Raw genomic sequence first — 14,037 nt, forward strand, 5'->3', positions numbered from 1 at the left:
TGTTTGTTGTTTATCGCAAAGCCTCGCAATGAGATGTTTGTTCTGTACCAACGAATATCGAAACCCAATTTTTCGCGTTATATGCTTTCAAAGTTACTTCCAAACCATTGATTGACTCCTTGTACGAGTCTTGGTTCTTTAGATACGCAACATGGCACGTTAGCCATTAAGACGTCTCAGGCGTTATTGGAAGTGTTCCTTGAAAAGACAACAAGTTTCAGTTATCAGTTAAAAATCATGAAGGAAGAACAAACTGAAGTGTTGTTCAAAGTACAGCGTGGAAACATGAGAGAAAAAGCAATTCAAGACGTCGAGACCTGATTGCGTCTTAATTTGTTTATTAAAACGTCCTTTGGGTGTAAAAACATTATTATTTTTTCTATTATAACTTCCCTCTTTCATTTTCATGTTAGGCCCCCACGGTGGCGTGTGTTTATTACAGTAAAGCCACATGGAGTTATCTTCTGTGTCTACCAAGGGTATGGAACGTTATAAATCCGTAGATTTACCACTAATACAGCTGGGAACCCAAAGGTGGTTCTGTGACAAATGTGAAGGCTTATAACACTAAAGGCAGTGTTTGATATCCGCATTGGACAGAATGTTTAACAAATAACAGTAAAAACAAATTTAATATGCATCTTCTAGAAAACAGAGACACGAAAACAAGATATCGTTGTTTGAAACGATTAACCAATACGTAGGCAAAAATAAATATATGGAATTTCTAAAAAACATTGTTGCTTTTGATACTTTTAGTTATTGTTGATCTTATAAATTGTACTCCATGTTAGTTAACTTTTGCTTTTTTGTTTATATTTAAAACAACAATAGTAAATGAATAAATGATAATAAAATATCAAACGCAAACTAACGTGGCAGGAGTTTAGTTTAGAGAGAGAGAAATCAGAAAAATTCTCTCTCCAACTGGGGTGTTCAGGAACGTTGTAGTTCCTCTTCGTCCCCTCAGGTGAGAAATTGTTAAAATTTCTATGGGGTTTTTTCCTTTACTTTTATTTTGATATTTTTAAGGTGGAGTGAGGTATTAGTGAGTGAGAGGAAAGACGGGAGAACTGGACGAGAGCAGCATAAGTGAAGTGAGCCAGACCTTGGCCCGAGGACGGAGTACACTGGCGGCTGGCGAATTGATTTAAAATTTACTATGGTTGGATAACCTATGACTGAATAAACAGCCCTTTTCAGATGTGGCTGGGACCTACAGATCCGATGCCAGAGATTTTGCTCTGGGGGGAGACGGGAGTACCCCGAGAAAACCCATTTTCACATCCTAGGCGCCAAAAAATCTACCCAGATTGTACCCGGAAGTAACTGGGAAGAAACATAGGAAAAAAAAAAAAAAGAAAAGAAAACTGATTAACTATAACGGTGGTACACATAGAAATAAAATATCTTTCACCTTCAGTGGGTTTTATGGAGAATGCGGATGCTGTGCGCTCACATTTTTAGCCAATCATATGGTGAGTGCTAGTGACGTCATTACCGATAAATTAGAAATACTCTGAAAGATTTTTTTGCTGTTTTTGATGGTGGAAGTTTCGTGTGTTTTATCAAGTATAGTGTTTTACAATATAAGTATTTTTTATATCTTTTCTATTAATCATTAATATTTTTTGTAAATAATTTTCTGTCAAAGAAAAAAAATCGAGCATACACTCGTATCTTTCCGGAAATGTACGAAAATGAAACCTTGCAACCAGTTTCAACCGGTCGCAATGAGGCATTCACTAAAATTGTGGTTAAGAATAAAATACATTCAAAGGTTTATCCAAACGGTGTATAATTGTGTTTGAAACAGAGAGACGTTGAAAAACAGATTAATATTTATAAAGGTGAGTTTATTTGGCTGTATTTTTTAATATAAGCAATTCAACCTTTTGAAATGGGCGTTGCCATTTTTGTTTTCTTTGCGAATGAGTCGTGGATTTATGGCGGGTAAGATTTTTTATTCAATGAGATAGAAGTAGAAGAGTATCCTACGATAGGATTCATAATATTTTTGTAATGTTATTAATATAATTGAACTTTCCGTGTACTCATTATAAAGTATGCTATTAGTAGTTTCTGACCACTATTTTCTATTGGGTTTAAATTTAACGTATCAAGGTAAAAGTTTATTCTAAGTATTGTATTACTAGCAATAGTAATACTAAAATGTTGAACGTTTAGGGATGTATATTTTACAAATTACATCAATAGAGAGCAAGCACCTCAGCAATTTGTTGTGCTCATGTTTATGATAAGATTGCCAAACAATGACAAATAAAAATGCACACAACAACAAAAACAAAAAACTAACAAGTACAGTTTCCACGTAATGATTTTACTGTGTGAAAATGAAGTATTGTTTTGAACGCTCAAAGATAATTATTGTGATATGATTTCTGTATTGATTCGTTCATATTTAGTGACATGTAAGAAATAATTAAATGCAAGTTTATGTTTGTTCATTAAAATACAATCTACTCATTGTTTTACTAGTTTTTTTTTCAGTGACAGTTGTGGCATCAGTGAGATCTTTGAGAACTAATGATGGTTGATAAGAACTATTAGTAGTAATAGTAATTCTGACGTTATTAGATTGTTCTTGAAATGTTACATATCAAAGTTTTGACTTTTAATTTATGTACCCCATGCATAGAACTATACTAACATGAAACACATAATATTCCATTTGTTTTTCAAAGTATAAGGAACAACACTCAGTCTATTAAAACACCATAAAAAATAGAATGTATGAATGTTGAATTCAAACAAACTAACCTCAACATTTACCATGATGTAATCATAACTTATGACGCTGCATGTAATTACTTTATTTAATTGTTTGCTTGGATGAAAACATCTCAAATTATGACAGTGTAGTTGGATGACCACGTAGCAATTGTTAGGGTGAATCTTGAGATATATAGTCTGAAAACTAAAAAAATGATAATTTTTGTGACATTTGAACAGTTCTGAATTATATGTGTTAACAGAAAGCTTTGATATTAATATATTTTACTCAAAAGTTCTGTGACACATCATGAAGGAAACTTCTTAATATCTGTACCATAATATGCAGTAGAATTTGATGTGGTTGTAATATGGTAAAAGAATAGGCCTTTGTTCAAGTTCATTACTTTATTAGTGTACTGCATTTTTATCAATGTCTCTAAAGGTAAAGTTTGATGTGCTAAACTGAAATTATCTTCAGTATTAATGAAATATGTGATATAAAGAGATTTATTTAACTTTACAGCACAAAGCTGCACAATGGACTATCTTTGCTGTGTAAACTTTGTGGATTAAATCACATTTTAATTATTAGACCATTTGCTTTTGCTGAGTCACTACAGAGAGTGGTAGAAAAACTGTAAAGACTTGTATGATATATGTTTGGTTCTAATAAGAAATATTGTGCAGTATTTTAAGAAAAGTACTCATTTGTGACATGTTAAATCATTAAATGCTAATGTATTAACAAGTAATAAATAGTTTTGATAATTTGATAAGTAATGTATTTTGAATTGTTTTTTTTTAATTGGGAAGTGATGTGAATTGTGATATTGTCAAATTTTTATACAAAATTATTTAGATTCTTGTTAGTTTTATTTAAGCAAAGATGATTATTTAGTATTTGTGGGCATCATAAATGTAATGCTTTAGTATTTAAATGGTGATGTAAAATATTCGAAATAAATTTTAAAACAGTAAAAAATTGTGATTGTAATATTTATTATGTATTTGGTTCCAGAGAGGTGAGTAATACATAAATTAATTATTACTACTTGTTGATTATAGTTATGAGGAAATGGCAAACTTGTGTCATAGAAATATGGTCACGACCTTAAACAAAGTTTGTTTTTGTTTAACCTTGTAATGAATTAGAAAGGAAAAAATGAGGTACAGAGATATTTAACACAGAACTTGTTAAGTATGTTAACACTTCTAATTTCAAAACCTCTAAATTTTTTAAAAAAGAACATTGTATATTTTTAAGATTACATAATGCTAGCAGATAGTTAAATTTATTTTCCAAAAATTTAAATTGTTTCAACTCTTAAAATACAGGTGTATGTTTGAAGATTACATTTCACCCTGAATGTCATTTGCAAGAGTGGATGGGATGAGGCAGCCAGTATCGTTGTTCACTGGTCAGGGTAAAATATCAGAATACTAAATTTTTTTAACTGCATATTTCTACATGGATGTTCTTCATCACTTGTTATTGTATAGGGTGTATAGAAAATAAATTGCTACAACTTAGTAAAATGTCTTGGTTTACATAGTTTGTGATAATTGTTACGATTTAATGTTGTATTCCACAGGAGATATATTTGAAACATTTTTATTTTGTAGTTGTATAACATTTTTATTAAATTTATGGCTTTGTAAAAGTTTATTATTTTGATAAAGACGTTTGTTGATGAATTATCTTGATAATTTAAGTAACATTTGGTAAAGGGCCAAACAAGAGAGAGGAATATGTTTTTGTTATTTAATTTTGTTTAAAACAATAGTTGTGTATGTGTAGCTAAATATAAACTTTGTTTTAAAATGTACAACTTTGTAATTGGACTTCATGAAGATCTGTGTCAACAACTTGAAATGTCAACTTCTAAGGTAAATGTAGTCCAGTGATATCTCCAACAAAGTGCAGTCTTCTCTGCCTAAACTTTTTTTGTAAGCTACACAGCTTTAATGCAGTATTCAACTGCTTTTGATCCTCATATGAAAAACTATAACTATGTGCCACCATAAATCTACTAGTGTTACCAGCTTCTTGTGATTCTAAGAACTTTTGTAATAAAAAATTCTAATTCAAATTCAGCCTTTCATAAATTTTTAGACTTGTATTAATTTCAGTGTAGACAACCTTAGTAGTTAGGGATAAGAAAAATGATGGGGGAAGGGATGTTTTTACATGTGCTAATAGTCTGAATCCAAAATTAACATGTGGCTCTTTTAAATAGCTGATTGACAGGTTGTGATGCATCTGTTAAAGCTGAAGGTGTCTGAACACAAAGTCATTAACATGGAGTGGTAGATATCCTGAAAAGATTAGCATTAAGAATGTAATAGTAACGCAATTAAATTATAAGGCCAGGCATAAAAATATTTCTGTTCACTGTAACATTTAAACTGATTTAAAATGTAGGTAGATAGATATGTAAATATTTTATTTTTCAAATTGTTTGATGGCAAAAGAAAGGAAATACCACTAGTTTTTTGATCACCTAAAATGTGTATTAGATCATGAATACTATTACTATCAACATTTATTTTATGAAGATAATTACAGAAATTCGAAATTATTTTACAACATATATTTGCTGGTTGATATCATCCTTGATTGAGAAAGTTAAATCTACTGTCACTAGAATGTTATATCTTATTCTTTTGTTTCATTTCTTTGTAAATTTACAAGTATGTCTCTCCACATGGTTAAGTTTCCAATTAGAATTAACTTGCTTTTTTCCCAATTACATAAAATAATTGGTTGATTGAAGTCAGTTACCTTAAAATAGAGTAAATGGCTGTAGCACCCATTGCAAATTACACTTTTACTAACAGTGTAATTAACTATGACATTATACTGATTTTTTACTTATAGCTGAAAAGGCAAGGAGTTTGTGATGGGGGCTGCCATCTAGTTGATTTCTTTTTAGTTTGCAGTTGAAAATACAGTAGGAATTTCCTTAGTAGCTTTACTTTAACTTAAAAAAAAAAAAAAGCTCAGTTCCAGATGCATACCAAGTGAACTTACATACAACATAATACTTAATACTATATTTGGTGCATTGTCATGTGTATGTTCTATTTGTAGTCAATTTGCAAACATGCCATAGTGATACCTGTCAATCATATTTATCTTGTTTGGACTAAATCATTGTGTAGTTTTAACTTATTATATTGCTTACATGTACAAATATAACTAGTGCTAAATTTATAGGACATGAATACAATGAAAGAGAGGATATGGGGTTTCAACCTCTTTCTTTAGTCATAAGCTTTTAAAGTTTTTCCAAAATGCACAGACTAGCTAAAGTCAGTTTTGATAGCTGAATACTTATCTGTAATCTGAAATACCTTTTAATACAACTGTTATTACTCTCTTAACATTAACTCAATTAAGTTGAGAGACCATGCAACTGTTGTTTAAAGGCTACTGATTTAATTAATACTTCTAACTTTCGATATAGTGTGTATATCTTCACAAAATTTGACCATCCTTCAGTTAACATCACAAGTCTTTTACATGCAAAATACTTTTATTAAACTGAAATAAAGATTTGTCCATTAATATGATGAGTATTTGTTTTGAGTAACTCTGTGCAACGTTGTTCAATTTGACCAACTTTGTAACCACCAAAAAAATGAAACAAACCAAAATTACCTTTTTCTTTCTTGAATGACTCCAAATTGTAACATGAAACTACACTAGTTTATTGTAATTAGCTTTAAGCTTCTAACAGTGTGCATCTATTGAAACTTTTGTTATATTTCCCCTTCTACTGACTTTTGAACCATATCTATCTTGTGTCTAAACTACAGTAAGTTAAATCTCTTGATGTGCAGCTCAAACCATTTTTATTTATTTCACTTCATCTTATCTTAACTAACCTAAAAAGATTCATATTTTTACATTTTAGTAACTTTTACATCATAAAAAATAAACATGAAAAACAAGGTGTGTTACTTGAAGTGTCTTCTTTTTTCTTTTTGTCATTTGCTGAAGACATCCAAGTTTACATATTATATGCTAATGATAGTAGTGCATTAAGTTATTTTTATTTAATTAAATAATGCAACAAAGAACATAGACTAATAACGCAAAAAAAAAGTAGAGAATTTCTCATAGCTTTTCAGTTTTTCTCATTTTCCAAATATGTGATAAGAGTCATTACAAATTAATTCAAGCTAGTTAAGTTTCTCATTGTAACATTGATTGTACTTTGAAACTAGTACCTGTTCAGATGAAAACATTATTCAATACTTTGTTTGGTAGAAGAAAAGTTCGACTTCTGTCTGCTTTATGTAATATATAATGAAATATAAAAGAGAACTATTGATAAAGCCTGAAAGAGATGATGTGACTGGAGGGTTGTCATTTTTCTTTATATAGTATTGTAATCAAACAGAATTGAAGGCTATAAGAATTACAGAATGACTGGGCAATAGCAATTCTATAGAGAGCAGTTTATTCTTAATTTCCTACATTTAGAAAGGATTGTGGATACAATAAAGAGAAGATGACTAGGGAATAAGTTAAGGATTAAAAAACAATTTCATTGCTACAGTTAAGACTTGCATACTATTTAAATGTGGATTGTTAATTGGTATAATATAAATAAAAACAGTTTTATAAAATTTTGGATGTAAGACATCAAACTTTGTATCATTCATAGCAGGATACCTGGGTCAAAAGAGTTAATACACATGTAAGATGCAGGTTTGAGCCTTTTTAATTGCGAATACTATTTGTTTGATGCACAGATTCATAACTAATGACTATTTTACATATTGCTACTATTGATTTGTTTTTGTAATTATTTGATAATAGTCAAATGTTTAAAAGAAAAATTTAATTTTCTTGTCAAAAAATACAGGTTCACCAAGACAAGTTATTATGATTACAATATTTAGCTATTTCAGTTGTATGCTAAGGATTGGTAAAGTATAACTCTTGTTGTAGGTGTTGTTTTAATTATTCACTTTATTTTAGAATGGTGAAAGAAAATATAATTTGAAATAAAGCTTGTACATATGCTCTTTTTAGAATGAAGTGCACATATGTATTTAGTTGAATGACCACAAAAATTAAAGATGTTCTCTCTGCTGTCTTTCAGCAGAATATTACACACATTTTTAGTAGTAGTTACTCACGTGTATCAAGAGTTCAGTAGTACTTTTAGTATGAATGGGCCAGATGAGCAATATGTGCAACACAAATTAAAATCTCAAACAGCATATAAACAAAACTATAAGCACTTTACATGCACCATTGAGTAGTAAACAAACCAATTGCAGAGTGACAAGTACTTTTAGAAAGTCAGTAAAGATAATCTCACAGAATCTTAAGTTTGTCAATCTGTCTGCCTGAGTAATGTTATTGGAATGGCATAACTCTCCTGTCTTCATCTTATGCAAATATAAATGCACAGCATTGAATTACGCTACATTGGCTGAAGGTGAAAACCTGCCCTACTATTGTGTGGGTGTATGACTGCTTTTGCACACATGATACATGATCAGTGTTTTACCAATAATTGGTTCTGCAATAAGAATTGGTCCAATTATTATATAATGTGGCAATAATTGGAATTGGTTGAATTCCCTGAACATGGAAATTCAGTCGCATAGAAATTAAAATAATACTAGAGAGGCTATTTTATTCACAACAAAAATGTTCTGATTTGTTAGTGTGCTTAAAATCTCAACACTGTACTTTTTATTTTGACATAAAACATTATTCATTGTAGAATAAAATATTTAAAACAATCTATTTCTTATTTATTTACATAAGTTGTTACACTGAATGAAAGAAAGGTTAAAACCAATGCTCTGCACATTGTTAAGCACACACTTTTATTTATAGATTGCACATTAGCAAGTGAATGATAATAGCACTGTATACACAAAGCTGATACACATTGTGCTTGTGATGATGCACCTTGTGGCTCACCATAACTACCACACTGTGTGTTAGCTGGTTTGGGTAGGTTGCTGGAGACAGTATGATAATAAATCAGTCGGAAACTTGGAATGTCCTATCACTTTTCAATAAGAAGGCTTTGTCAACTGTCTGAATTGTCCATGTTTTTGTTGGAGATGTCACTATTTATAAATTGAAAGTGGTAAACATGTGTATACAGGAATTTACAAAATAACTAACCTGTTGATAAGTTATGGAACATTCCATTTGACAGTCCTATTATTTGTGCATAGTTGCAAGAAGTTACCTTAAAGTTTATTGTGGCTCAACAAACATGATTACTAACTGGTTGGATTGCTTCTTTCACAACAGTCACATAATGTTATGTTGCAATTATCTATCAGCCACAAGATCTTTTCCCAGTATTTTTCACTCATTTGATTACAAAATAAAAATGTATTGTGATTTTTCTTTATGTGGAAAATTTATTGACGTCTTCAATCATGTCAAATTTAATGAAGTTTTGAAGTACTTCCTCTGTCATTGTTACAGTTTTTAAGGTTGAACTGTTAACAGTATCAAACAGTGACTTCTCAATTTTACTGTACATAATCAGAATCAAGATGATTATGTACTATAATAATCTGCAATTCATAATTTTTGATTTTGACATGATTGGTAAAACACTGTATGTGATCAGCCTGCAGCTTTATCAGCTGAGTAAAATATTATAAAGTATGTTATTTTCTAGATCTAGGTTCTAACTATGATCTAACTGTTGAAAGTGAAATTTTAATTTTTATACATCTGACTTGAAGGTTTTGTGTTGGATAGAGCAATTCTATTCTAGCAGTAGATGCCTAAGACACAAGTATGTTATGTGTGCAGGAATGTTATCACTGTTAAAGTCTCCCATGGTCCTTCTTGTGCACTTTGGATTGAAGACAAAAGTGATAAGTTGTACAATTTACCTTTGCATTGTTTTCAAACTAAGTGTGACCTGCTGATATTTAATGTTGTACTTGAAACAGTGTAGTTTTTAAAATGTCTTTCAAGGAAGCAAAATGAGAGAAAAGGAGAAAACATGTTTGATAACCTTGAAGTGATTGTCCTAGTGTAAAGAGCATTGCTGAAATAAGGTTAAAAACAGTAATGATGAATATGCAAAGCAGGTCTTAATCCAAAATTTCCAGGTAACTCTTTTAAACCTCTTTCTGAACATAATGAGATTTTATTAAGTTAAATAAATTTAACCAAACCACTTTACAACAAATGCATTTTAATAAAATTACTAATATCAGATACTTTATAACTTAAACCTTTATATAATCTAAGTTTTATTCCTTTATTTTAAAAGAAACACCTAAAATAGCTGTTTTTGCTATGCATGATGCAAAGTTTTTATGTCTTATTCAAAATGTGATTGAACTATTTTTTTGTTTAGGCTATACCACTTAGTATGGCATAAATGCTTAGTTAATAATTGACATTTTAATAGTACACAAGTTTTAACTGTATAGGGAAATATTTTTTTAAAATCCTGAACTTTCCCTAGTGTTACACAGTAATGTGATCCTGATATTATTTTATTAAAACTACATAATTTTAGGATTGTTCAGAACAAATTTAAGACAGCTTCATTTTTATAAAGAACTTTCATGAGAGTTACATACCTACTTACAATGTTATCTTAGGGTTAATCATTAATCCAGCTATAGAGAATGCTGTTACTCTGGCTAGATGGAAGAAAACTATAGCAAAAGCCAGGAAAAGCTGAGAGATTGTTCTAAGAAAAGCTAAAAGAGAGATAGACCCAGAGCCCAGTTTTTCTTGAGACTTAATGGCAAAAAACTGAGAAAACAAACTTAAATAAAAACATTAGGAAGTAGGGATAGAAGTAATAAAGAGTAAGAAAAAAGGTAGGAAATGCAGGAGAACATTACAACATTTGGTTTTTTACAGCCATCAATTGTCCTTCTCAACATCTTTCTCCTTATGATGTCATGGCCACGTAATTTGATTGCATACATGTATTTTTACTTAGTTGTTGAAACAAAGTTTACAACAGAAATTTGTATGTCTTTCATTTAGTTTGCACAATTGCTGAGATATAAAAAAAATGTGCAAGATGGAAATGTTCAGAATGATGATTCACTCACTTTGATGTTGCACTGCATCAACAAACACCAATTTTTGTGATGTTATTCAACCCATTCCTATGTCCTAATTTTTACACTTGTTTTTACTTGTGCTACATAGATCAAAGACACATTGACATAGATGGTTTTAGTCAAGCTTGTGTTAATCAATTAATCATGGGGCTCATTAATCAACTACATTGAACTAATCAGTTATTCTCAAGTAAAACTCTTTTAGCTGGAATAATCAAAATAATAGAGAAATATTTCTAATGGTGATATCCCAGTTTCTTGGCTAGTTGGAATAAATTGCAGAAAGAGCAATTTTGATTACTTGATCATTTTCTTAACAATAGTTGATTTAATTATGATTTTAATTTATTTTTTATGCAACTAACTGATGTTGTTGGCACTCATAGTTAATCAGATGAGTTAATTGACCAACTCTGTTTCCATTACTTAATATTTTAGTAGGTGTGATTCTTAAAATGCTTCATTGATAGGAAATGTATCAATTTTATAAAAACATTTCACTTTATATAAAAAAAAATGACATTGGTGAAAGCAACATTATTTATAGATAAAATGGAAGCATTATAGCTGGTGAGTGAAAGATAGCTTAAGTAAACAAATTTCTCCAAGGCTGTGATAATATTTACACCAGTTATCTCTTTGTCATAACCTACTTTTTGTTACTAAATAAACAGAAAAAAATTCTGAAGATGTTGAATAGTTTAATACTGATTGTTTGATTATTAGCTATGCATATATTAATCTAAGTTCTAAGATTTGAGAGTTAATTTGTTGTTAGACATTTTTAATGAAGGGAAAAAAAGGTTCCCCTATTTACAGTATTTAGAAATCTTGAAGTTAATGGGTATGTTGTTGGATGCATTAGCTCATACACAGGTACATTGATTCAGTGTATGTGTTCTGTGGCTTGTTTTATTGCATTGCAATAAAGAACTGTTAGATGAAACTTTAGAATTACTTTCTTCAGATTATGTAGCTACTGTAAATTAAAACTGTATGGATTTGCAGTTTTGAAATGTTAAAATAAGATTTATCATGAATTTTTAGGGTACAAAAATGCTTAATTTTTGTAGGTTTTTAATTACTGATTTTTTGTGTTACATTCTCTTAAAATGTTCTTTTGAGGTATTTATTTTATGAAAATGTAAATTTTATTTTTGTTTTAATTTGAAAAACTATGTACATATTTTCACTGTATTTTACCAAAGAGTAGAAACAATTGGTGTTCAGTTGTTTTTTTTTCTTTCAGTTTGGTAGTCAGAAAGTTTAAGTTAATGTAAATAACAAGTTTTAAACTCATTTTGTATTAATGTGTGTGTGTGTATTTCCATTTATTTTGATAATTTTCGTTGCTCACTCAAATATTTATTCAGGCTGATAAAGCTTTTTTGGCACAAAACTTGATATGGTCAAGTGCATAATGATTTAACTAAGCCTATTTCTCCTTTCACAAAAAAAAACATTTATTTTGTTATCAAACTGCATTATTATAATTCAAATGAAGTAAAAATGATAAAATAAGAGGTAAGACAACAAATCAGGACTGTATTTGACATAAAGTTGTTTACAAGCATCTTTTCTAGCAGCATATCAAGCTAAACTTTTATCACATTTTTCAGCAAATTGTGTTCATCGTGAGAACTAAAAATTCATCTTGGTGCCTAATGTTTTCTTATTTTATTCATGCATATTGCTGTGCTAAATAGAACTTTAATCAAGTACAGTTCTCAACTCTGAGAAGTTTGGAACTATTTATCTGCTCTTTGAGTCTTAAGTTGAACTTTGCTTCTGGGATTTTAATGGCAGATTCAGCACTTACGTTTTCTCATGAATGAAGCAACATAGACACACGACATGTAACTAATTTCTCACCATTTTGTTTTTCTTTCTCTCATTCCATCCAATCAGTAAGAGTGTTTAGACTCGGGTGGGACCAAAATCAGTTAGTTCAAACAATACTAAGAAGAGGTAGTTGATATAATGTGATTGTTGCATGTGCTCATTGCTGTGAAAGTAAGTAAATATACACTGTTGCTTTGATGATCGATGCTGGTCCAAGGAAGCAAAAAATTGTAGGTAACAGAAGCAGTAGAATGTGTTATGAATAAGAACAGCCAACTGTTAAAATTATTTCGTTATGCTGCTATCTTTTACTATATGTGGTATATTGTGCTATACTATGAAGTATGTAAAAGATGCATGTATTTTTGACAAGAAGTTCTACATGCAATTAAGAAACAATGTATAATATTGCATTAGTCATACTATATCTGCCAAGTCCAGAACTGTCACCCCATACCAGAGGTCTTCAGCCTGACTTGGATACAAGAGATGCTGTAGTAGTTAAAGTATTTGTATTATAAAATTGCTTTGCAAGAGTTTATGGTGTGAACTAGATTAAGTATAACTTATTTATGTCACACCACATCAGAAATGGTATAAGGATTATTTGACACTTAGGCATTTATCTTATTTCCATGTATTATAACTTTCTTGGATTTAACCTGGTCATTGATTAGAAAAACTGGTGGATCAGGAAGTCAGTGTTATTGATCATGGAACAGGTCAAGCAATCACAGTGTTAATGGGAGAAGACAGCAATAGGAATTATTAATAACTTCTTGAAGAGTGTATAATATTATGATTATTGTAACATTCCTTTAATGTATATAACATCTTTTAGTAGATATCGATTATATATATAAATTGAAAACATTGTGTTATAAGTCTGTAAAATTACAAGTTTGGTAAAATAAGCATTGAATTAATGATGGGATTTCCATTGTGCCAGTACTTTCTGTCAAGTCCTTCTGCAGATACACAACTCAAGTGGGTTATTATTATTATTGATGATTAATTACCCATCATAGTAATTAAGAGAAAGTGTTCACACATCAGTGTTCATTAATTATAGTCGTCTTGATTCACCACTGAAATTCATCAATACAGCAATTTCACGATTGAGACTCTGGCTTGAGATCTGTGAGGGGTCTTTTCTCAAGGACACTGGATTCATATAATTAGGTTTAGGTACAAGGTATTTTTCAAGAAAGAATAACCTGTTGTAAATAATGTAGAAAATACCTATTTTAAGTAGTCTAGTTAAGAACTGCTACTTATTTTCAACTTTTTTCAGTAAATATAGGAATATATGTAGAACATTTTAATGTATGTATTTGTAATACAAGTGTTAAAGTTATTTTAAAATGT

The 14,037-nt window shown here is 30.1% G+C and overlaps 1 protein-coding gene across 1 annotated transcript in view; it reads left to right on the forward strand.

Annotated features, from left to right (window-relative positions):
- Positions 1-1,075: 1,075 nt before the first annotated feature.
- Positions 1,076-14,037, forward strand: part of LOC143222862 (exportin-1-like) — an 85,783-nt gene continuing 72,821 nt past the window's right edge. The window contains 2 exon segments of the mRNA XM_076449967.1: positions 1,076-1,850; positions 4,072-4,160. Coding sequence (XP_076306082.1) covers positions 4,103-4,160 — 58 coding nt within the window. The 5' untranslated portion in view covers positions 1,076-1,850; positions 4,072-4,102.

The sequence above is a fragment of the Tachypleus tridentatus genome, chromosome 8 (genome assembly GCF_004210375.1).
Source record: "Tachypleus tridentatus isolate NWPU-2018 chromosome 8, ASM421037v1, whole genome shotgun sequence".
In the NCBI taxonomy this organism is placed as follows: domain Eukaryota; kingdom Metazoa; phylum Arthropoda; class Merostomata; order Xiphosura; family Limulidae; genus Tachypleus; species Tachypleus tridentatus.